The sequence below is a fragment of the Ambystoma mexicanum genome, chromosome 5p, assembly GCF_040938575.1.
Source record: "Ambystoma mexicanum isolate Mex_15411 chromosome 5p, UKY_AmexF1_1, whole genome shotgun sequence".
Lineage (NCBI taxonomy): Eukaryota > Metazoa > Chordata > Amphibia > Caudata > Ambystomatidae > Ambystoma > Ambystoma mexicanum.
In genome coordinates this window covers 1,201,851,793-1,201,877,181 of record NC_090930.1, presented here as the reverse complement: position 1 = coordinate 1,201,877,181, position 25,389 = coordinate 1,201,851,793, and the positions used below count along the sequence as shown (strand labels likewise).

The 25,389-nt window shown below is 49.0% G+C and overlaps 1 protein-coding gene across 8 annotated transcripts in view; it reads right to left on the bottom strand.

Annotated features, from left to right (window-relative positions):
- RELCH (RAB11 binding and LisH domain, coiled-coil and HEAT repeat containing) overlaps positions 1 to 25,389 on the bottom strand; it is a 1,825,259-nt gene that overhangs the window by 313,526 nt on the left and 1,486,344 nt on the right. For 6 of the 8 annotated variants that reach the window (XM_069613665.1, XM_069613669.1, XM_069613668.1 and 3 more), the window contains 2 exons: positions 25,098 to 25,180; positions 24,216 to 24,279 (listed from right to left, as the gene is read on the bottom strand). In XM_069613665.1, the coding sequence (XP_069469766.1) occupies positions 24,216 to 24,279; positions 25,098 to 25,180 (147 nt within the window). Of the gene's footprint in view, positions 1 to 24,215; positions 24,280 to 24,493; positions 24,577 to 25,097; positions 25,181 to 25,389 lie in introns of all 8 variants that reach the window. The other 2 variants (XM_069613666.1, XM_069613671.1) reach the window with 1 other exon arrangement.

The window sequence follows — 25,389 nt, the reverse complement described above, 5'->3', positions numbered from 1 at the left end:
TTGTCGAGTGTGCCCTGATGCGGGAAGGAAGCTTTTTGCCTGCAGATTGGTAGCACTCCACGATGCAAAGAATAATCCATCACAATAGAGTCTGCTTCGCTACGGGCAGACCCGTGCAAGACAAAGAATGGGCCACGAACAGCTGATCAGATTTCCAGAACTCCAACGTCATAGCGACATAAAAGCTCAAAGCTCTTTTGGGGTCTAAGCAATGGAACTGCTCCTCCTCTTTAGAGGGATGTGGTGGAGGGTAGAAAACCAGTAGGTCGATGGACTGCGAAAGGTGGAATTCAGATACCACTTCAGGAAGAAAGCCAGGTCTTACTTTAAGGGAAACCTTTTCCAAAAGAACTGCAGGAACGGGGGCTTGCAACACAAGGCCTGAAGTTCACTAACTCTCCTGGCTTATGAAATTGCAACCAAATCGCAAAACTGCCGTCTTCAATAATAGAAGGTGTAATGAACAGGAATGCATGGGCCCAAAGGGAGCCACCATTAAAAATGTTAGAATCAGATTCAAATCCCAGTCTGGGAAGACGAAGGGAGTTGGCAGAAACTTATTTTCAAGGCCCTTCAGGAATTAGGCCATAACCGGGATCATAAAGAAGGAACCTTGACCCGGAAACCTTTTAAAAAATAGACAAGGCTGCCAAACATACTTTGACTGTGGTAACCTGAAGGCCAACTGAGGTAAGTGACAGAAGGAACTCCATCAATGTAGTGGTGGGTCAAGAGATGGGATTGATCACACATTCCCTGCACCATGCCTCTTCTACACCTGCACGCGTTCAGAGGTCTTGTAGACGGTCTGCGTGCAGCCAGCAACACCTCAAGTACTTCCTCAGAGAGGTCCCAGTCATCACACCCCAGCCTCTCAAAAGTCATGCATGCAGGCAGAGGGACTCTGGGTTCGGGTGAAGCACCCGACCTTCTGACTGGGTCAGGAGATCCGGGCGCGGAGGCAACTGGTGAGGTGGACAGATAGTCAGATCCAAGAGGTCAGAGTACCAAGTTCTCCTCGCCTAGTCCGGGGCGATCAAGATCATGGTTGCACAAACCTCTTCCACCTCCTGAGAACCCATGGGATGACGGGAACCAGGGAAGGCGTCGTGGAGAGGGAACGTCCAATCCACCAGAAACACATCCCCAAGTCTGCCCTTTGATGAGAATTCCCTCGAGCAACACTGTCTGCACTTACTGTTGGACTCTGTGGCAAATAGATCCACTGATGGGGTACCCCAGCAAGAAAAGACCTCCTCTAGGGCTTCCTGGCACACTTCCCACTTGTGTGAGACCATGCTCTGCCTCCTCAGAGCATGCACCAAGCCGTTCTCAGTCCCCGCCAGATGAACTGCAGAGACCCGAGTTGTGATTCTTCAGCACCCAGAACCACAGCTGCATCACCTCCCTGCAGAGGGGGAGAGAGTTCACACCGCCAGTGCATGGCCACTGTGTTGTCCATCAGAATCAGGATATGCTTCCACATTAGAGACGGGGCGAAAGCCCTCAGGGCTAACCTGATGGCTCGCAACTCCAGCCTGTTGATGTGCTACCAGGCTTCCATCGCTGACCAAAGGGCTCACCTGCAAGTCCTCGCAGTGAGCGCCCCAACCCTTCAGAGACTTACCCGTGACCACTTAGGCCTGACACCATGAAGGCCAGAAGGGTTCCCCCGCCATGAGATTGTTGTTGTCGGTCCACCAGCTGATGTCGACCACTCACACGGACACCCCCTTGGAATCCCTGAGAGCTCTGAGGTACTGTGACCAGTGACTTCTTAGAAGCCACTGAAGGGATATCACTCGCAGCCTGGCCTCTGGCACTAGACAATTACAGGAGGCCATGAGACCTAAGAGGCGGAGGGAGGAAGTCACTGGTCAGGTGGCGTGGTTCCGAAACAATTCCATCTGTGCTATGCTGTTGGCTCTCTCCTCAGGAGGGAAAGCCTTCCCTACCCAAGTGTCTAGGACTGCTCCAATGACCTGGAGCCTCTGAACTGGTGTAACATGTGACTTCAAGTTCAGGGAGAAGCCCAGTTTGTGCAGTAGCAGGCAGGTGTCCTCCAGATGAGACAAGACCTGTCCTGCTGACTTCCCCGTACCTGGATGACTGGCTGATCCGAGGGAATACATGGACCCCAGATCTCCTGAGGTGAGCCACGACTATCACCATGAGCTTGGTGAAGACCCTTGGCACGGAGGTCAACCCAAAGAGAAGCATCTTGAACTGACAGTGCTTGTCCCCGATGAGGAAATGAGGAACTGTGTGCGCTTTTGATGTATCGGCACATGAAAATAAGTGTCCTGCAGATCTATTCACACGAGCCAGTCCTGAAGATCACCATCCTGAATTTGTCCTTCCTCAGGGCTTTGTTGAAGGCCCTGCGGTCCAGAATGGGAAGGAGACCTCCTTTCTTGGGAACCAGGAAATAAGGGAAATACCAACCCAATCCTTTTTGCTCGGGAGGTACCTCTTCCACGGCACCCTTTAACAGGGCTCTAGTTCTTCCAGGAGCTCCTGTCCTGGTTGGATTGAAGGCAGTTAGGGTCTATCCGGAGATTTTATTAAAAAGGGCAGACAATAACCCCACCGAAAGAGCTGTAGAGCCCAGGCATCAAAGGTAATCTCCTGGCACTGGGGCCACCGCCTGCCAACCGTCCCCCAACCGGTAAGCCTTGGGAGAGCAAATCAAAGTGGCTTTGAGGGCGGAACCGCCCCTGCTGCTGCTTGCTGGCATCTAGAAGCCCCTCTTCCCTGTCCGCAGCACGAGAAATGCCTCTGCCTCTAGAAGCAGAGCTGACAGCAGGTCTGGTTGGATGCACAGCTAGTCTAAGTGATTTTGCGGCTAATTTTGACTCTTTAAACGTTCCCAAAGAGTCGCCAGCCTTCTGGCCAAAAAGGAATTCTCCTGCGAAAGGTATGTCCAGTAGCCTATTTTGGACATTCAGAGAGAAGCCCTAAGTTGTGAGATCTGCTTGTCTCCTCAAGACTACCGCCAATCCCATCGAATGGCCCACGCATTCGGCCACGTCCAGGCCCTTTTGCAGCAACTGACTGGCCACCTCCTTCCCATCTTCCACCAGCTGTGTAAATCCATCCTGCATTTCACCTTCGGGAACATATTGAGTCGCGTGCTCAATAGCTTTCCATAAGCTGCCAGAACTGAAGACCTTCTTGGCTATTGCATCTGACCTTTTTCCTTCTCTATCCGGGGACAGATTAGAAGTGGAGACTGGGCTCTGGTGGAGATGATGGGTCTCCTCTCGTCGGCCTGTACTTCCCCGGAAATGTAGAGTTGACCGGAGGAATGGAACAGGGATGTTGCCACAAGGAGGCTAGGGGATTAGCAAATGTCAGATTGAGTGGCATGTTATGCTCAGTCACAGGGCCCTCGTTCAATATGTCCATCAGCTCATAGCCGCAGTAGGCACTGATGCGGACTTTAGACCTAGCGTGTCTAGCACCCTTTCCACTAAGGCCCTGAATTTAGCATGGGTGTATGTGTGTGTGTGCGTGTGCGTGTGTATACGGCTGACCTTGCTGGAGAGCTAGATCCGAAAACGTGCCCATGCCGCTGGCATCATGCAGCCCTTGGGTCAGTGCCACAGGTCTGCCCGTTTGTTGAAACAATCTACTCCTCCTGCCCCAGTATAGATGGGATCGATTTCCCCTTGATCATCACCCTGGACTCGAAGTATCCGGACCTGGAGAGGGGGACAAAGGATCCTGCGGCATCTTTCAGGGTTTGGGTACCAACGTGACATCAGGAAAATTAACTTCTCGATGGCCTCAGGAAGGACTGGGTGTTGAAGCTTTCTGATCCTTTTTTGGCATCAAGCCCTAAAGACTTTTCTGATGCCTATTGCATCGACTGTTTGGCGCGCGAGGGGGTCGGGAGTACCGAGCACCGCTTCAGCTGCAGAGGCTTGCTGTTCGGGTGCGCCCCTACACCTGCAGCCGCCTGTGTCCTTTGTGACCACTTGTTGGCCTTCCGCCAATGCCTTTCCTTCTCCTTATCGGGGGTGGGCCCTTCAGTCTCGGCCTTGGGAGACAGGTCTATCGAGCGTGGCAGGGATTTCGGAGACATCCGGCTAAAAGCAAGTTTGGCGCCCAGCTTGCATTAGGACTTCAAGTGCATTTTGGAGCACAACGCACATCCCTCCCTGTCATGATCCTTCCCGAAACACCACAAACGCTGTGGGGGTCAATCATCAACATTTTGGAATGGCATTCGGTGCACCTCTTAAAAGTCTGAAATCCAGGGAGCGGACATATCGCTGTAGAGGTTTTAGAAAGATTTGATAAATTTTAGTAAAAAAAAACAGAGTTGAAGACTCCATTCTGTGTTCTACACAGCACGCGGAAAAAAGGAACTGAGGTATGGGGCGTAGTGACATGGTATATGTACGACGCCTGCCGTCACATCCAGAGCAGGCTATTGATCACCGAGCAAGATGGATCGATGATCAACTGCCGAGTCAAGGTCCACCACACCCCCTGTTGAAAAGTTTCCGAGCAGCAGAGCTGGGTGAGGATATTTATCAGATGAGGAATCTGTGGGAGAAAAGCAATCCATTGAACAGCATTTTATTTACCATGGCCTAGATCAGGTACTGTGCGAGTTGCCTGCGATTTGTGCACAGTGGCTTTTGTACAAACGTGTGCACAGATTTCCAGGTGGCCCCTTTGCATATTTTCACTATAGGAACTTTCCTGAAATAGCAGCAGTAGCTAGCCACATTCCTTCGAGTGGATTGGGCTCTGGGTCTTTCTGCAAGTGTCTTGTTAGATTTCTGGAGAATAGGAGAATATCCAACTTGCCTTGGAGGAGGTGGGTTATGGGGCTTGTATGATCTTGGTGATGTTTTTTGAGGGACTAGTTCGAGGCACAAAACGTCATTGGCATTTTTTTCTTGTTGGCAACATTAACATCCAGAAATTATAAAGTTACTCACCGTAGTGACTAATGTACTCCTTGTCCATAGTCCCCTTTCTTCCATACTGTATGGGCGTCCCTCGCTAGGAATGGAAGATGGAACCTTTTTCACCAGAAAATATCTTCTTCCCATTTAGATTTAGAGGCGCGCGGCCGTGGGAGCATGCACTCCTTGACTCCGTCCAACCGCGCCACTCCTCAGTCCCCATTGACGCGTCGTCAATATTACCATTGCCTAATGACACCAGTTTTATTAGGGGGGAGGATGGTTGGACGTATGGAGGAAAAGGGACTATGGACTAGGAGTATGTTAGTCATTACGGTAACTTATAATTACTTCTACGCCCCGTCCTCTTTCCTACATACTGTATGGGCGATTACAACTGAATGTAGCCCCAGGATGGGGAGGTGACTCTCCTTAAGAAAACTGCATGCCCAAATGCTGCATCTCACCTGGAGCCAGCACCCAGACATTAGTGCTTGCAGAAGGCTGTAGGGGTGGCCCAGGTGGCTGCTCTGCTGATGACCTGCCATGGGACGTGTATCTGGAACACGATTGCTGTGGCCTTGGATCTGATAGCGTGGGCATGCATATTTGCTGGAAGTGGTTTATGCTGCCCTCATAGGCCTCCTTAATGGCCGAAAACATCCACCTTGCTTTGGAAGCTTTAGAAGCCGGATACGCTGGCTTTGACTCACCGAAGGTGGCAGAGACCTGCAGATTTGCGGAAGCTCTTCGTTCTGTCCAGGTAGAATTTTAGAGTGCACCCAACATCTAGACAGCGCAGTACCCTCTGAGCATCATCCTTGGGGTCTGCGAAAAAAAGTGGGTAGCACTATCTCCTCATTTAAGTGGAATGAAGCGATAACCTTGGGCAAAAAGTTGGGAAGTGTTCCAAGGACCACCTTCTCTATGAAAGTGTAAGGCTCGGAGGCCACAAGAGCTTGGATCTCGCTGACCCGGCGTGCAGACGTAAGACCCACCAAGAGGGCTCTTCTTGGTGGGTCTTAATGGTGACCAGCCTGAGGTCCGCGGACGCCATTCGCTCTAAGGGTTTATGCGCCAAAGCACCCATCACTATGTTGAGGTCCCACACAGGGTGTGGCTTCTTGATAGGCGGGTAGAACCTGGAAAACCCCGCCAAATGTCTTAACAACCGGGTTGGAGGATGAAAAAACATCCTCCTCAGAGTTCCGGTAGTCTCTAATGGCGGCCAGAAAGGTGCGGCAGGTGTCTAATTGCACCCCCGAGTGGGCGAGGTGTGCAGAGAAGGATCGCACATTGTCTAAAGTGCAAGAAAGAGGATCATCCTTCTTAGACTCAGCAAGTGGCAAACCCTAAACCACTTGCTTTTGTAGTGGATTCTGGTAGCATCGCTCTTAGCACCCTGTATGATGTCTAGGTTAGCCCTCAAAAGACCCAGATGCTTCAATGTGACCTGTTCATGAACCACGCTGCAAGGGCTAACTTCTGCGGGCCGGGGTGGATGACCGTGCCTCATTGCTGCAATAGTAGATGAGCTGGGCCCAATGGAAGGTGAATCGGAGGATGGTCCGACAAGCTGAGCTGCTCCGAGAACCAAGGTCTCGCCGGCCACCAAAGAGCTATCAGAATGATACTAAGGTGTCGGGACTCCCTTATCTTGCAGATCACCCTGTGTACCGGGGGAGTGGGAGGAAAATTAAAAGTTACTCAATGTAGTGACTAATGTGCTCTTAATCCATAGTCCCCTTTCCTCCATACTGCACGGGTGTCCCTTGCTAGGGACGGAGATAGAACCTTTTTCATCAGAAAAAACCTTCTCCCCCCCTTTAAATTTAGAGGCGTGCGGGGGTGCGGCCCTGGGAGCATGCGCTCCTCAGACTCCGTCCACCGGAGCCACACCTCAAACCCGATTGACGCATCGACAATATTTAACATTGCCTAATGACACCAGTATTATTAGGGGGGAGGGTGGTGGGACATATGGAGGAAAGGGGAGTATGGCCTAAGAGTATGTTAGTCACTACTGTGAGTAACTATTAACAACTCTTACGTACCATCCCCTTTCCTCCATACTGCGTGGGCGATTACAAATGAATGTAGCCCCAGGGTGGAGAGGAGACCCTCCTTAAGAAAACAGATTGCTTAGAACAGCCTGCCCGAAAGCTGCATGTGACTTATAGCCGGCCTCCAAACAGTAATGCTTACAGAAAGCCGAAGGGGTGGCCCAGGTGGCCGCCCTGCTGATGACCTGCCACGGGACCTGCCGTTGGAATGCAAGGGCCGTGGCCTTTGTGCTGACAGCATGGACAGCGTGCATGTTAGCTGGAAGTGGCTTGTGCTGCCCATAGGCCTCCTTGATGGACAAAACCATCCACTGTGCTATGGAGGCATTGGATGCCTGATACACGGGCCTTGACCTCCCCGAAGGTGACAAAAAGTGCATCTGACTTGCAGAAGCCCTTAGTCCTGTCCAGATAGAGTTTCAGAGCGCATCCGACATCCAGACAGTGCAAAACCCTCTGAGCCTCTTCCTTAGGGTCGGCAAAAAACGTGGGTAAGACAATTTCCTCGTTTAAATGGAATGTGGAGGGTACCTTAGGTAGGAACACTGGGTGTGTCCTCAGGACCACCTTATCCTTGTGAAAGGTAGTATAGGGCTCTGAAGCCACCAGAGCCTGGATCTCGCTGACTCTGCGAGCAGAGGTGAGACCCACTAACAGGGTTGCTTTAATGGTGACCAGCCTGATGTCCGCGGACACCATTGGCAAGAACGGCTTGTGTGCCAAGGCGCCCAACACTACATTGAGGTCCCACACAGGTGTGGTTTTTTGATGGGCGGGTAGAGTCTGGAGAGGCCCGTCAAATGTCTCTTGAATATCGTGTTCAAGAAGAGAAGACCTTCTCTGACGGATTTCTGTAGGCCCCTATGGCCGCCAAATACGTGCGACATGTGTCCACCTACATGCCTGAGTGCGGCCAAGTGAACAGAGGAGGAGAGCAGGAGAGCACATCATCCAATGCGCCCGTAAGGGGATCGATCTCTTTAGAGTGTGCCCAGTAACAGAACTTAGTCCACTTACTCTTGTACTGGCTCCTGGTAGCCTTGCTCCTAGCACCCTGAATGATCTCTAGGTTAGCCTGTGATAGGCTGAGGTGCTTCAGCGTGACCTGCTCAGGAACCATGCTGTGATGGCTAATTTCTGTGGCACGGGGAGGATGACCCTGCCCCCCTGCTATGCCTGAAGATAAGCTGGACCCGTCGGAATGTGAATGGGTGGCCCTTCAGAGAGCCTGAGAAACTCTCAGAGCCACGGTCTTGCGGCCACCAGGGAGCTATCAGAATGATGCTGTTGTGACAAGATTCCTTTATCTTGAAGATCACCCTGTGGACCAGAGGTGTGGGCGGGAAGGCATATGTTGTCATGCCGTTCCACTGAATCTGGAATGTGTCACCCAGGGAGCCGGGCCCTGTCCCTGCCAGGATGCAAACTGCTGGCACTTCTTGTTGTCCCAGGAGGCAAAAAGGTCCACCTGAGGATGCCCCCATCTGCTGAAGATCAACAGAAGCACCTGGTTTTTCGATTGCCTCTTGTAATTGTCCGCTCCCAGTCTGCTGAACCTGTCCGCCTCCAACTTGCACTCCCCCAGAAGGTGGACGGCCGTGAGGTAGATGTTGTTCTCCAGGGCCCATTCCCACATGCTGACAGCGAGGCTGCACAGTGGAAGGGACCTGGAACCCCCCTGGTTGTTGACATAGTACATGCTGGTGGCATTGTCGGTCTGGACGAGGACGACCTTTCCCCCAATGAGCAGGAGGAAAGCTTTGAGCGCTAGCCAGATGGCCTTCAGTTTCAGCCAGTTGATATGGGACTCCTGCTCCTGCAGGGTCCAGACTCCATGGACACGGGCTGCCCAAAGTGGCCTCCGATCCCTCGAGTGAGGAGTTCGTAGTGATAGTAACCTGTGGGGCCGGCTACCAGAAGGGCTTTCCCGTCCGCGGGTTGCAGTCCCTGGACCACCATGTGAGGTCTGAGTGGAGAGAAGGAGGAATGTTGACAAGCTCCGCCTGGGAGCCCCGCTCCTGATTCCATGATACTGTGAAGTGCCGCTGTAATCTCCTCATCCCGAGTCTCGTGAGGGGTACGGCCAGCAGGACCGCTGCCATAAGACCTAATAAATGCTGGTACCACCAGGCCAATGTCGCTTCTCGGGTGAGGAAGTGAGAAGTGGCCCTCTTGATGGCCGTGATCTTGTCCTCCGAGGGGAAAACTCTCTCAGAACTTGTGTCCCAGATGAGGCCTATGAAAGTCAGTCTGTGCGTAGGCTGCAGCTGAGACTTCTTGAGGTCGAGCGGAAATCCCAGGTCGTGGAGTGTGCTCATTAGGGCGGAGGAAGTGTGGTGCACCGCCTCTGCACCGCCTCCGGAGATGTCGCCCTGACAAGCTGGTCGTCCAGGTACGGGTAGAGATGGTGGCCCTGGGCCTTGAGGAGGGCTGCCACTGCATTCATGATTCTGGTAAACAATCTGGGGGTCGAGTTCGTGGTAGTATCTTTTATTGGAAATGGCAGCACAGGATTCTGAACCAGTGGAAGGAACGATGCGGCTGCCAAATCGGGGCGTGTAGCTAAGCGTCCTTCAGATCCAGGGAGCACATCCAGTATCCACTGCACAATGTCTCCGCTATGAGTGCTGACGCAACCATCTTGAATTTCTGAAGAGGGAGGGAGATGTTGTGGGTGGAAAGTCCATCGATACTACATAGAGGATCCAGGGGTCTGTGAACTTCTGACACCAAAACTGTGCGTGAAGGGCAAGCCTGCCCCCCACTGGAGACACGTGGACGCGAAGGGACACGTCATGCCTTCTTTCCCTGTGAGGCTGTTGTGGAGGAGGGGCGGGGCTGAAAAAAGCCCTTACTCCCCCCCTTTTTGTTGTTTATGGCTGTGTGACTCGAATGGTCAGGCTGCCTGGGCCTCCGTTCTTGGAAGCCACGGGAACCCTCTGAACATCCGGCCCTTGTCGGAGCGCTGATGTGACTGGGTGTACGTCTTGGGCGTGGTCTTCGTAAAGATAAAGACTTCGCAGTTTGCGAAATGTTTTGCTTTTTATTGAGCTCCTCATCGGTGGTGGAGTGAAAGAGGTCGCCACCCTCGAATGGAAGGTCCAACATGTGTTCCTGGACGACTGGGTTGAATTTAGTAGCCCGAAGCGATGCATATGGCCTGGCCAGAGGTGTCGATGTGGGCCACGGTGAACTCCGTGATGTCTTGCGCCACCATGTTAGCGTCTGCCATTCCCGCCTTGAAGCGTGACTCGCTCTGCACCGGAAGTTCTGGAAGGAAGTCAGCTATTTCCCGCCAAAGCCTCTAGTTAGTTAACTGCTGCCAGCATGGCATTCGCCTTGGCTTGACGAAGATGAAGCGAAGCGTTGGAATAAAGCTTCTTCCGTATGCCTCCAAGATCATCATCTTCTTGCCTAGCAGCACCGAGGACGAGGTGGCCGAGGACGACTGACGCTTTGAGAAGAGTGATGCTGCAGCAATCACCAAAGAGTGTGGTTGAGGGTGGGCCGACAGCAAGAGTGTATCGCCTATATTTGGCGTCCAGGCGTCGATTGACCGGCTGGACCGAGTGGGGTTTGAGCCACTTCTTTTTGGCCAAGGCGACTACGTCCTTCTGCATCGGAATCCCCCGTTCTAGTCGTGGGGCATGGCGTGAGGCCTTGGGCAAGTACTCCTGCCTCTGGTTGTTCAACTTCGAGTTGAGGAAGGCCCAAGAAATCTGCCAGCCCTGCAAGTCGTTTGTGGAAGGCCTTGGCTGACGATGGTGTATCAGAGTCTTCTTCCTCGTCTGTGTCCACCAGTGCATCTGGCTAGTCTGGCGCAGATGGAGGAGTGCTGGGCGCCGAGGTGTGGAGACTGGAGCCGGAGGCTGCAGCAGAGGCTGGTATGGAACCGCCCGCACTGTGGGAGGCAGGGGGGCCGAAATCAAAGGAGCAGGTGCGGGCGGCGGGGGCTGCAGCACTGGAGCCACAGGAGGAATGACCATGGGCGCAGGTGGCGGGGCCGGAGGGAGCATGTCCCTGATAACATCCTTGAGGATAGTCCCCATCTGAGGAGATCTCATGAGTGCGAGGAACTTATCAAAGAACCTGTCCTCGCAGGCTGGTGGGGTGGCAAATGATAATGATGGGATCATGGGCGGCAGCTGGGGCCGGTGCCTATTCTGTCTAGTTGGTTGCAGAGGAAATCTGCCCTTCGCTGCTGATGGATAAGGTGTAGGCCACGTACCTGGTTGACACCAGTCCCACCTTATAACTCGTTCTCCCACCTGTTCCGTTCCTCTGGCCGATATCAGACGAGCGCCATCTTGCTTGCCACATCGGCCATCTTGTCAAGCTGCATGCCACGTGCCGAACTCGGGGTGCTTGGCTCACTGTGCTCAGCCTCCTCCAGGACTCTTAACGGTGGAGCATTAGACCTACCCTGCACCTCAGGCTGAGATCTGGTAGGCGTGTCGCCCTCTGTGGAGTCGCTGGTAGTGCTGCGTGCAGGCACACTCTTGGCCATGTGGCCGGTACAAGGGCGTAGCCCCTCGGGTAAAAGAATCTTGCCGTCCGTCAGAACTGTCTCCGGAAGGATCAACGGACCCCTCGGTCAGCTGAACTAGCCTGAACTAGCCTAGGTACCCGTGCTCGTCTGAGAACCGGAGAGGTTCCTCCTGCACAGGCATTTCCTTGGGCAGGAGTCACCCTTGTGGGGTGTGTTGGAAAAGAGCAGCCCTCCCTTGGGCCTTGACTTATGTCTGACGAAGTGCTTCAAGTCCTCTGGAGGCAACCTCTGGAAGAGCTTCCTTCACCTATCTTGTCTGTTCCTCAGAGCACGCGAAGAAAGTGCGTTGCACGAGGTACAACCCTCCCATCCATGGTCGGGGCCAAGGCAGCTGAGGTAAAGAGCATGGGGATCTGATGAAGCCTCCTGAAGTCGACATGCGCCGGGGAGCAGCGTGGCATCACAGGACCGAATCCTTGATAGATAAAAGGGACAAAAAGACAGAAATCCAGGGAAGAGCGCTTGGTATTACATGGCCGAAGCCAACCTCAGGAGCGCTGGTGAAATTGGCCCATTCCAGTCGATGCAGAAAAGGGGAAAGAGGTGTGGCGCTGGTGGGCGGAGTCAGGGGAGCTCCCAGGGCCACACCCCTGCGCACCTCTAAATTTAAAGGGGAAGAATGTTTTTTCAGGTGAAAAAGGTCCTTCTCCCGTCCCTAGCGATGGACGCCCATGCAGTATGGAGGAAAGGGAAGGGACGTAAGAGTATGCTTGGTACGTATCCCTTATATCAGCAGCTGTGTTTGTGGAATGATTGAGGGAAGCTTCACCTTCCCTCAAGATTTCATAAACTTTCTTTTGCAGGTCTTCTAGAAGGTACTTGGCAAGTGTGCCATCCACAGCTCACAGTTGTACATTGGGATTCATGTCTAAGACATGTGCAGCTTTAACAGTAGAAGCTAACACACACTTGCTAAATGAGTCTGTCTTTCTGCCTGCTCTATCTTGGGGAATGGAGAATTGTGCAAATGTATTTGTTCAACATCTCCTAGCAGCTGCTGAAATAACAGATTCTGGATAAAGTTGGCCACAAAAGCATTTGAGTGCATAATCCTGAGGTCTAAACGTTCTTTCCTCTTCACTTTTAAGAGAAAAAGTAGAAAAAGGGTTTTTTCAAGGTGAAGATAACTTCTTCACAGATTTGTTTTACCACCGTAGAGGATGTGGCTGACGTATGAAGTCAGTCCATCAAATTAAAAATGAAGCAGTCCTTACTGTTATCAAGGTAGCCATTGCATGCCAATGGGCAAAAGGCTTCTTAGCCAAATATGTAATTGCCGGGATGAGAAAATGGGTGGTGAAAGGTAATTTATCTTCTGGAATTGGAACAGGAACTTCTCATTTCTGTCAACGACGCTTAGTTTCCAACTTGAGAAGAAGTACTGTATGCAGAAGTATGCTCGCTGGTTTAATTGCCACTTGTAGTACAGCAAGGTTTGATGGATGTTGAAGCAGTTCCTGTGATATAACTGTGATATAACTGAGCAGTTGTTCCTGCACCTGCAGGAAAAGTGGCTACTTGCAGTGCAAAATGCAGTGATAGACTCCTGTTAACTTTGCATACCGATGTCTGCAAGAATGTCTGGCAACAGTAGCAGTTTGGGATGGGGAGGTTCTGCAATAAGCTGTGGCAATGAGCTCCCTCTAGGAACCACTAAGAAGGAATCATGGATTGACCGAATCTCTTCCAAATCAAAATACTCAAAACTGGATAATCTGTGGTCGTGACTGCCTTCAAAGTCAGTCTCCATCTCATCAGGCAGAATGTCTAACTGTTTAATGTAGGATAAAATTGCAATAGACGCTAGAAGTAAATGGCATGCACAATAGTCCTTACTCTTCCTGTTTCTGGTCCGTTCCCACCTTTTTGCAGCATTGGCACAGTCTGCGCTGGCAGAAACGGAACCACTGGAACATCTGCCGATTGATCCTGAATCTACTGTGGAATCTGTGCCATTGACTGTGGTGTATATACTACCAGTGGAGGTTGCATAGATGTCTTTACCTTCAATGAGGGCTTCAAAGATATGTGCTGCCCTGACAGAAGTTGCTGTAATGTAGTTTGAGCTGCACTAGAGCAAGCCGACGTCTTCCTAGTCAACCAGGAATTTGATAAAAGAAATTGTATTGATGGAGAATGTGCTGACTGAAGTTGCACTGATGACGAGTGCATTGGGGAGGGGGTTAGACGCTGTTCCTGGTATAGGCTGGGCCAGCTCAAAGTATTTCAAATTTTTTAGCCAATCTTCATAGCTCCCTTCTCTTCAAATCTCACCATTTTCTGGGAACATTTTTCTTGCAGCCATCTTTGCTTCCGTAGAGTGGACAACAAACTTTTGGAAGACACTGCATCTGATGCATGGTAAAACCTCTCATTTAACTAGCATACCAAATATCAGTGCCTGTCATTTTATGTTTTATAGTTAGCAAGATTGGCAATTTTGTGCAATGGGAAAGGAATTAAGGCAATACAATTAGTTCTTGTGTTTGAATTCAGAAAATAATGTCTGCAGGCCACAAGAGAAAGTCTCTAAAAAGAGACTTTCTTTACTTGTGTGGGTCCATTTCATGAGACAATGATGCTGATTCAAGATGAAATTAAACACAGACGCATACATCCTTGGGTGACTGTCAGGATCAGGACCCCCTCCCAAGGATCTACAACTGGCAATTAAACATCCCAAAAATATAAAAACTAAATGTATTATCTGACAAGTTATTTTCCGTTGTACATTTAAAAGACATCTTTACAAATTTGGGAGACGATGTTTGCATTAAAGCCGAACATAACTCGAAGAGTACCTTCAGCATGACATGTGGCTAAGAGGCAAATGAGGCAAATAAACTGAGCAAGTGATGCAGCTTTTTACCCAGAATATCCAGCTTAATTGTACAGAATATTCAAAACTTGAGAATTTATGAAAGATCCAATGCTGGAGAAGTTAAATATTAGCGCAAGGATTCTTAATTATAAAGAGGATTCTCAGTCTGAGGATGGCCAATTATTTAAAGCAGGTGAATCTATTAACAATCCAATGCTGGAGAAGCCCAGGTCCTTTATGACCTCAGATACTACCTGCTTTTTTAATTTCCAATCAAAGGATTACAGGTTGATTTGATGCTGCTATGCAAACAAGTAACATATGAATCTATGGGAAGATGCCGATTACACTGACCACTCTTACAAGCATACATGATCATGCAGGACCCACAATAAGCCATGTCTCCTGCATTTAAAGGGGGAAATAATGAACATTAATAGCAAAGTGACCTGTTCTTATTGCAATGGAAAATAAAACTTCAATTGTAATTCGACAACCTCCAATAGTGGACGACTTGTCATCACACATTGCAAACTGGCTTATTATGTCTGAGGTAAATGCTAATTTCTGACTGAGAGGCTGATTAACAGTTCAATATCAATTAAGCAGCAGCATATAGGGTTAGAATTTCTTAAGGATTCACTGGTAGATTTAGGAGGAAGAATCAGCAAACAAGAATCATTTTAGTTTCTAAAATAAAAGTTCAGTATTGTTGGTGGAGGAAAATCTTGCATGCCTGAGAGAAGAACCTAAATCCCCTACATCCACAGAGCTAGTGCACACTCCTCAAGGCTACAGAAATCTCCTGTTGCTATCTATGATTTTGCTTTAAGTAACATAAGAACAACAGTGAGAGGGCATAGTGGAGGCAGTACCAATAATAAAAATCACTGGAAAGGGCAAAGAAATGTGTGCGCTTTTAGAACAGGCAGAAGGAACCAGTCACAGCACAATGGGAAACATACCCGAGTTTCCTCTACAGGGCTGGAGGAAGGTACTGGATTACAATAGCAAGATTGTCCACGGATGATGGCACTTGCAGCCAGCTATGTGAAAGTTTCACCCTGGGACCATCAGTCCTTATCCCCCATCAATAACATAGGAGAGTTCCTAGCCGTAACCAACATTTCTTGATTCATTATAAGCAATGCTCAGCAAGCTTACCAAGGTTAATCCATAATTGGATGTTATGCACTGTATTTAACTTACAGCCTTGTTCTTAATATATTACAATATACTTGGAAAATACTAAAAATCCATTAAAATAACTGCTAACACAATAAAAGCAGCATTTTGAGTTCAAACTAATACTCTAAATTCTATGATTGGAATGGCACTACAGTACAATCTGCTCTCTTTAGAGTTACTTGGCTTACTTTTCTGAAGCACGTATACATAATCAAGTCAACGGAATTATATATGCACTAAACAAGAATGTGATGCCAAGAAATATATATATGGATGGACCCCCCACTTTACTGTTTTCCACTATAGTACAGCCCTATATCTATCCACATTTAGGGCTTCCCTTCTGTTGCATAGTATCAAGTTACAGCCCAGCTGTAATAGGGATTTATGATTCTAAACACGACATGTATTGTCTACTTGTGTTAAACTCTTCAAGAATATAAAGGATCTTGCAGAGTTCCCACCTCTGGAACTGGCAGCAGACTGAACTGTGGAACTAGAGAGAGCTAATACTGCTTTCATACACGTACCAGTTATCTCACAATCTCGCCCATTATGGGACAAACATTAAACTACACCAAGGATCAGATTAGCGACATCTTACTAGGGCCATCTTTGTTTAATATGCAAGTTGCCAATCAACTCATTTCTACTACAACCTCTGGCGACGAACTACTTAAATTAAAGAAGAAATGCTTTCGCACTGAGGTGCATGGATATGTTCTATGCGAATACTTGAAACCCAATCTAGTACCTATGGGTTTACAAGTTAGGAATGAACCAGCATTATTCCGAGATGACCCTGAATACATGCTGGGATTCAGTAAAATTTCAACTAAACGTAGCAAGGATCTGATGGCATTGACCATTACAACTGCCAGAAGGATTCATACCAAAACACAGGAGGAACTTAAAAGAGAGGAAGACAAGTTCCTGTCTAATGATAATCTGGACAATGCTAGGGAGAAATTGAAGGAAATCAATACCACTATGGACAAGTTTGTGAACGAAACTTTAGAGAAAAAACATAAGAAGCTAGCTAAAGATATATAAAATTTCAAAGTTCACACAGTATACCCATATTTAAACCCAGAGTACAAAGACAACAAAGAAAAAGAAAGGATGCAAAACCAAGCGGCGACACTTAAACAACAGAGAAAATGGGTTTCCATCTCGGACACGTCCAGCTCAGGATCAGGATCTGGTCCTGATGACCCTAATAACGCATATGGTCAACAGATGAACAGGAATTCCCTGTATGCCACCTACACACCACCACCGCCTTTTTAAGGATGAGGGGGGCCCAGAGGACAACACTGGGGCCCCCCCTAACAATGCCCTAGTTCCAATACCCAACAACGTAGCCTCAGTTGTAGTTTTTTCCCAGAACGTGTGGCACCAATCTCCTGCCAGTACAACTGCAGAAAGCCTTGCGGTAACGTAAGCTGCAATCGCATAAGAAATTCTGTAGAGGGGCAGGCTGGGAGGGTTCGATGTGGAATACGTCGGAGGTCATCCCATCGAAAGAACGTTACCAGATAGGGTAAGTAACTTGTTCTTCGAGGGGATTGTGTCCTCCGACGTATTCCACATCTCTGACAGACTCAAAAGAATTTACAAATTTAGAATTTTAGAATGCCCAATCAAATTGCTGGATAGAGGACTGCCTAACCAAAGGCCAAATCCTGCCCATGGATGGAGTCCAGGGAATAGTGTCTCACAAAAGTATGGACAGAGGCCCATGTGGCTGCTTCAAAAACATTGCGAATAGGAACAGCCCTCTGCAGAGCAGTGGAGGCAGCCACACCCCTAGTAGAGTGAGCCCGTAAGCCTACCGGAGAGTCCTTTCCCGCCAAACGTTAACACTCAGAGATCGTCAAAATGATCCATCTGGACAAGGTCTGTTTGGAAACAGCCTGACCCAAGCGTCTTCCAGCATAACCAACGAAGAGCTGATCGTCCACTCTGACCCGGGACATCCTTGAGAGATAGAAACTCAAAGCTCTCCTAGGATCCAACCTATGGAGCCTCTCCTCTTCCTTACCAGGATGTGGAGGAGGATAAAACGCCGGAAGAATTACCTTCTGGCTCAAATGAAATTCCGAAACAACCTTCGGAAGAAAAGAAGGCTGCACCTTAAGGACAACCCTGTCCTTATGGAACACAGTAAAGGGTAGCTTGGCGGAAAGTGCCTGCAACTCACTCACTCTGCATGCGGAAGTAACCGCAACTAAAAATACAGTTTTAAAGGACAACAGTCGCAACAGACAAGAATGTAAGGGCTCAAACGGAGCTCCCATCAGGAACTTAAGAACCAATTTCAAATCCCATCCCGGCACCTGGAAAGGCGACGGTGGAAACACATTAGTAAGCCCTTTTAGAAACTGAGAAATCAAAGGAATCTTAAAATAAGAACACTCCTCAAACAAGCGCTTAAATATTGACAGCACCGCCAGGTAACCCTTAATGGTACCCACTTGCAGGCCCTTGTGGGCTAATGAAAGCAAAAAAGACAAAACCAAAGGAATGGAACATTTGAAAGGATCCACATTCTGTACCCTTCACCAGTCGCAGAACTTTCTCCAACGGCAACGGTACAGGGCTTTCGTTGCGGGCCTTCTGGTCGAAAGCAACACCTCCATCGCATCTTTAGGGAGGTCCCAATCCATATACCTCAACCGTTTAGATACCAAGCATGAAGGTTGAGCGACTTGACCTCTGGATGGAGAACCCGACACCCCTCCCGTGAGAGCAGGTCGTCTCGGTAGGGAAGACGGCATGGAGGGCAGATATACATGTCGAGAAGGTCCAGGTACCACGGTCTCCTGGCCCACGCCAGAGCAATGAGGATCATCCGGGAACCGAACCTCCGTAACACTTACGGAATGACGGGGACTGGAGGAAACGCGTACAGCAGTGGGAAGGACCACTCCACTATGAACGCATCCCCTAAGGTTCCTCTTGGAGGAAATTCCCGCGAGCAGAATCTTTCGCACTTCCGATTGACACTGGTGGCGAAGAGATCCACTTGTGGGGTTCCCCAAAGGGTGAAGATCTCCAAATGAACTTCCTGAGCCAGCTCCCACTCGTGAGAGACCGTGCTCTGCCTGCTCAGAGGGTCCGCCGCCGCGTTGTCGTCTCCGGCCAGATGAACTGCCGAGATCAAAATTTCCTACTGGATGGCCCAGAACCAGAGCTGCATCGCCTCCCTGCACAGTGGGAGTGGCCCTGCCTCCCCTTTTTTGATGAGGTAGTGCATGGACACTGTATTGTGCGTCATAATCAGGACATTCTTCCCCCACACAGACGGCAGAAAAGCCTTCAGGGCTAGCCTGGCGTCCCTCAGCTCTCGCAGATTGATGTGGATTCTGGACTCCGAAGGCTGCTCCCCAACCCGTGAGGGACAAGTCCATCACGATGGTCACCTCCGGCCACGGTAGCCAAAATGGTGTCTCTTCATCAGATTGCCTTCGACAGCCCACCACAGAAGATCCTGGGCAACCGAGGGTGGCACCTGAACGGGATCCGACATCTTGCCGGAGAACTGCAACCACTGCATCTTGAGAGCCCACTGCAGAGATCACATCCGCAGTCTGGCCTCTGGCACCAGTAAAATGCAGGATGCCATGAGGCTGAGCAACCTCAAGAACTCTAATGCCGGGAGACTCTGGGCATGTTGAAACTTGTCCACCATCTGCAGAATGTGATGAGCCCTCACCTGGGGAGGCGAACACTGCCCCAGTGATGTGTCGAGCACTGCTCCGATGTACTGGAGCTGCTGGGTAGGTGGCAAATGAGACTTCTTTAAGTTGAGGGAGAAGCCCAGTTTGTGAAGGGAGTGGCAGGTGACGTACAGATGATCCAGGACTTGCTCGGGAGAGCGTGCCCTGATCAACCAATCGTCCAGGTAGGAGTAAATGTGAATCCCCCCTTTCCTGAGATACGCTGCCACCACCACCATGAGCTTGGTGAAGACCCTCCGGGCGGAGGTCAATCAGAACGGCAGGACCCGAAACTGAAAATGCGAGTCGCCAACCGCGAACCTCAGGTACTTCCTGTGCTTGGGATGAATCGGCACATGAAAGTAAGCATCCATGAGGTCGAGAGACACCAACCAATCCTGAAGTTTAAGGGCCTGCATCTTGAACTTGTCCTTCCTGAGGAGCTTGTTCAAACCACGCAAGTCCATGATGGGTCTCAATCCTCTGTCTTTTTTTGGGATAAAAAAATATGGGGAATACCAACCCTTGTTCCTCTCCGCTACAGGCACCAGTTCTATGGCGCTTTTCTCCAGCAGGGATAGGAGTTCCTGCGCAAGGAGCGGATCCGGACTCTTCAAAGAGAGCTTCCCCGGTGGATTGTCGTGAGGCCTCTGCCGGAAAGGAATACAGCCATGGGCTATGATCTCCAGAACCCACACATCTGAAGTAATGGCGAGTACCTTGCTTTCCGCCTCTGGTACTCCTACGGTGGCCCCTATGACTGGCAGCTCCTCGCGATCTACCAAAGGTAGAGTAGTACCGAAAGGAACCTCCCCTCCATTGCGGTCCCCTAGGACGAGAAGGCAGAGGTTGACGAACTGCAGCGCTCAAAGACTTTGCTGCAGCTTTGGAGGTCTGCAACCTCTCAAGGCTCTCGTCAGCCTTGTTGCCAAACAGATGGACACCATCAAAGGGGATGTTGAGAAGCCTGGATTGCACATCAGGAGCAAACCCTGACTTCCACAACCACGCAAACCTGCGTATCACGGTGCTCGCAGCCATGGACAGGCTGACACAGTCTGCCGCGTCCAAACCCGACTGAACGGATTCACACATGGCATCCTTGCCATCTTGCACGAGGGCTAGAAAACAATCCCGTTCTTCCCCTTTGGGAATATGCTCAGCCGCCAACGATGCGCAGTTCCATAGAGTGTGAGTGAATCTCACCAAGGCACAAACAGAGTTGGCTGCCTTCAAAGCCATACCCCCAGAAGAAAATACCTTCTTCGCCCAACCATCAAAGCGCTTGTCGTCCCTATCACGAGGGATGGTAGGGTACGCCGCCTGCCTTGCTGGGGCCGTAGCTGCCTCCACCACCAAACCCTCCGGAGTAGGGTGCGGCGATGACAAGTAGCAGGGGTCACTACTGGCTGGGCCGTATTTTTTCGGAAGCGACTTACTAACTGCCGGGAGACTCTCCGGAGCAGTCCAAGCCGCCGCCACCCTCCTTTGTAAAGCCATGTGAAATGGCAACACCGGGTCAGTCGGCGGACCCTGATCCAGGATGTCCGTGAGATCATTCTGATCAAAATCACCAGGTGGAGCAGACCACCCCAAGTACTCAGTCACCCTTGACATAAGACGCCTATATGAAGATTCGGCATGTGGCCCAGGCTCAGGCATGCCAAACTCCACCTCCGCAGAGGTGTACAGACCACTGGCATCATGCAAGGACTGACAGAGTTCTACCATCTGACTGTGCCCAGACAACAAGTCATCAGGAGGCACAACCATCTCCTCATGAGACCCTTCTTCCACCTCAGAAATATAATCCAAGGGTTGGAACAAATCTCTGGGAGGAGGACCAGAATAGGGCTCAAAAATAGGCCTCACCGACTTACTAAGAGCCTTTCTGGGAGGTTGCACAGCCCCCCGGGGCGCCTCCGGTAATGACTCAACAAACGGTGTCGAGCAAGGCGCAGACGGCGTCGACAACCTCCTCGAGGACGGAGACCCGAGAGAGCCCTTCGATGGACACGGCACTGATGGCGTCAACGCTTTCCTCGAAGACTTCACAGGATCCACCCTTCTCGAGGGCGTTGAGGACCGGGACCTGGACCTTGCACGGCTACACCGATCTTCCTTGTCCGATCGGAACCTCGACGGCTCCCGATGATCGCGACGACCACCCGAGCCCGAAGGCGTGCAAACAGTGTCCCGAGCTCGTTCCCTGCCGGCTTCTTTCGAAGGCGCGGGCGGAACAGTGCCTTGCGATTCGAAAATCGCCATCATCTGCTGGCGGAATGCGTCCCATGCCTCCGGCGATGAAGACTTGGTAGGACAAATCAACCATCTCACTGAATCTTCCGACGAGGACGGGGAAGGAGACCCATGACGGCGCTTCCTAGAATGCCTCGAAGAGGCAGAGGAATGGCGGGAACCACTCCGGGACCGAGACCCGTTGGACTTCCGCCGATGCAGGGAGTCAGCTCTTGAATCGTCGGTCGAAAGGCCAGCGGATTTAGACTTATGGGGCTTAGACACCCTACCTACCTTTAACAACTTCTTACATTCCCGCAAGGCCTTGGATGTCAGGGACTGGTAGTCATCGCAATCGTCTGTGGCGTGGCTTTTGCCGAGGCACCAGAGGCAGATGTCGAGCGTGTCCATGATGGACATCTTCGACCCGCAGTCCTGACATTTCTTAAAGCCCGACTTCGGGGTCGCAGAAGAAGACGTAGACATCGTAACCCAAAAGTAAGAATCGAGCGCACCAAGATTCCGAAGCAAATACGTTTGCGGAAAAAATTGAACTGAGGGTAAGGGCGCTGTGCGTCCTATATATAACATCTGGTCATCGACGCAGGACACCCTACGCCGAAATTTTTTCAGAAGCAGCACAGCTGTGGTCATTACCTGTCAGAGATGTGGAATTCGTCGGAGGACACAATCCCCTCGGAATACCGGTGTTCAACTTATCCGATTATACCCTCACAGAAAGTGAACTTGCGGTCCTATCCAAAGGACTATCATATGTTCCTACGAATCCCACGGATTTATTTTCATTAGATAAAGAACTGCAAGGCTTTTTCAGACGTATATGCCTAAAAATACACTTTCACGACACTGAATATGATGACAGATCAGAAGATACAGGACTACACCTAAAGTCCTCATTTAGTCCAAATGACAATGATATACCTACTTCGGTGATCAACTTCGGAAAATGTATACGCAAAGAAGTGAACAAACCTCAAAAAGATTCCAAACCCTTGCGCCACAATTTGTCAAATGCAGAACGCAAAGCACTCAAATACCTGGAAAATAACACCAACATTGTCATTAAGAGTGCAGACAAGCGAGGTGGAATAGTAATACAAAGCATCAAACAATATAAACAAATGGCGACTACATTGCTTAACGATACCTCAAACTGACCACATTTTTTGGTCCTCTGTTGGAAATTTGCTTTCCTTCCTTCCCCCCCTTTTTTGACCGATAGTTTTGGTGCTTTGTTGGAAATGTGCTTTCCTTCCTTCCCTCCTTTTGTCACAGTTGGTTCACTTTATGACCTCTAGTGATCCCATTAGGTTACTAAGCAGCAAACCAACAGATACAACCTACAGATGCCATCAGCTTGTAATACTATAGGAAACATGCACCAATCAAATGCCTTCTTTAGTCCATTGTATTCCCTTCTTGTTATTTGGTGTTTCTGTTTGGTTCCACATAAAATTGATTTGGTGCAAATTGTTGGACTTGCTTCTATAAGGTGCGTTTTCGAATTTATGTAGCCTTTAGTTTTTTTATTGTTTTTTCTTATGCAACCCTTATGCACACACAGTACTAACCCACCAATGAGCTTTGCAATTGGATGTTATACACTGTATTGAACTGAAAGCCTAGTTCTTAATATATAACAATATACTAGGAAAATACTAAAATCCATTAAAATAACTGCTAACACAATAAAAGCAGCATTTCGAGTTCAAACTAATACTCTAAGTTCTATGATTGGAATGACACTACAGAGAACATGCTCTCTTTAGGGATACTTGACTTACTTTTTTGAAGCACGTATACATAATCAAGTCAACAGAATTATATAGGCACTAAAACAAGAATGTGATGCCAAGAAATATATATGTGGATGGACCCCCCACTTTACTGTTTTGAACTATAGTATAGCCATATATTTATCCACATTAAGGGCTTCCCTTCTGTTACACAATATCAATTAAGCAGCAGCATCTAGGGTTAGATTTTCATAAGGATTCACTGGTAGATTTAGGAGGCAGAATCCGCAAACAAGGATAATTTTAGTTCCTGAAATAAAAGTTCAGTATTGTTGGTGGAGGGAAATCTTGCATGCCAGACAGAAGAACCTAATTCCCCTACATCTACACAGCAAGTGCACACTCCTCAATGCTACATAAATCTCCTGTTGCCAGCTATGATTTTGCTTTAAGTAACACCAGAACAACAGTGAGAGGGCATAGTGGAGGCACTGCCAATAATAAAAATCACTGGAGAGGGCAAAGAAATGTGTGCACTTTTAGAACAGGCCGAAGGAACCAGTCACAGCACAATGGGAAACATACCCGAGCTTCCTCTACAGGGCCGGAGGAAAGTACTGGATTACAATAGCAAGATTGACCACGGATGATGGCACTTGCAGCCAGCTATGTGAAAGTTTCACCCTGGGACCATCAGTCCTTATCCCCCATCAATAACATAGGAGAGTTCATAGCCTTAACCAACATTTCTTGATTCGTTATAAGCAATGCTCAGCAAGTTTACAAAGGTTAATCCATAATTGCACAAGTGTTTCAAAGGGAGAAAACAAAAAAGTACTTTTAATGAATGTTTGGTTATTTATTAGTTAAATCAATTACATTTAGGCAAAGAAACAGAGAGAACCGTTAAGGTTAAAATCTGTCAACATGTTCTTATGCATGGCTGGCCACTCACCTCTCTCTGAGTAACTGTTTCCATGATGGTACCAAAAGCAGGTATTGTTGCTATCCTCACAGAGCTGGCAGAATATAAACGAAAAGGTCAAATTATGCAATCAAACAAAATGCAAGCAGATAATTTAAACAGTATATATAGTTTTATATGTATGTAAACATTTTGTAAAACAAAATGTATTACTTTAAATTAATGACCAGATGAATACAAGATATTATATCAAGATGAATATGCTAAAGGTGAGAGAGATTAACAAAGTTGCAGATGGAGAAACTCACAATTCAGGATCACTGGATAAGGTAACAAGGGCCGGAGCAACACGCTTGTCAATTAATGCTTCACGTATGCCTCGAAGTGTCAGCTGTAACCAGGCAACATGCAATAGAAAATGGTTTGGTAAAACGGACTACAACTTGGTCATCTGTGACTGAGGATAGGTAGACTGGACTCACTGACCTTGCATAACTGAAACAACCACACAAGACAGTGCAAAATGAACTGCTTAGGCTCTTTTGTCCACGCTCAAGCATTTATTGGAAAATAATCAGCTTATGAAGTTAGCTGTACAACTCCTTGACTTGTGAGAAATACTAGATCAGCTTGTTGTCATTAAATCTACAACTGGCATCCAATGTTGTTACATCCAATTGGACAATTGCTTAGTTAATCTGATTACATCAACGTAAGTTACAAGCCCATATAGTTTACAAAATTAAGTTTGAAAAATAAGTTTGAATTTCAAAAATCTAGATTTTAAAAAAAATTCAGACAGCCTCTGCGTTCAATGTGCACTAGAAATAAAATGGGAACTGGAGGGAAACTGATGGTTATTTCTCACCAGACAAGGGGGTGTCACAGGAAAAAGGCAGAGGCGAAACTTACATTTCAGGGTCACTGGAGAGAGTAATGAGAGCAGGAACAACCCTCTGGGCTACCAGGGTTTCATTCACCCCCTTCACCAACAGCTGATAGAGTTGGTTGGAGCAGGGAAGAGGAGGGTCGCCGAGTGGTGCACGGAAAGTATGCACAGGGTGTTGTGGCATGTATGGCAGCACAACGAAGACAGAGCGAAGGTGAAGAAGGGTCAAGGGAAAAAACACAAAAGCAAACCACCATTAGAAGCTACAGTAAGCAAATACATCTGCGCTAGTGCTCTAAATAGATATAGCAAAGT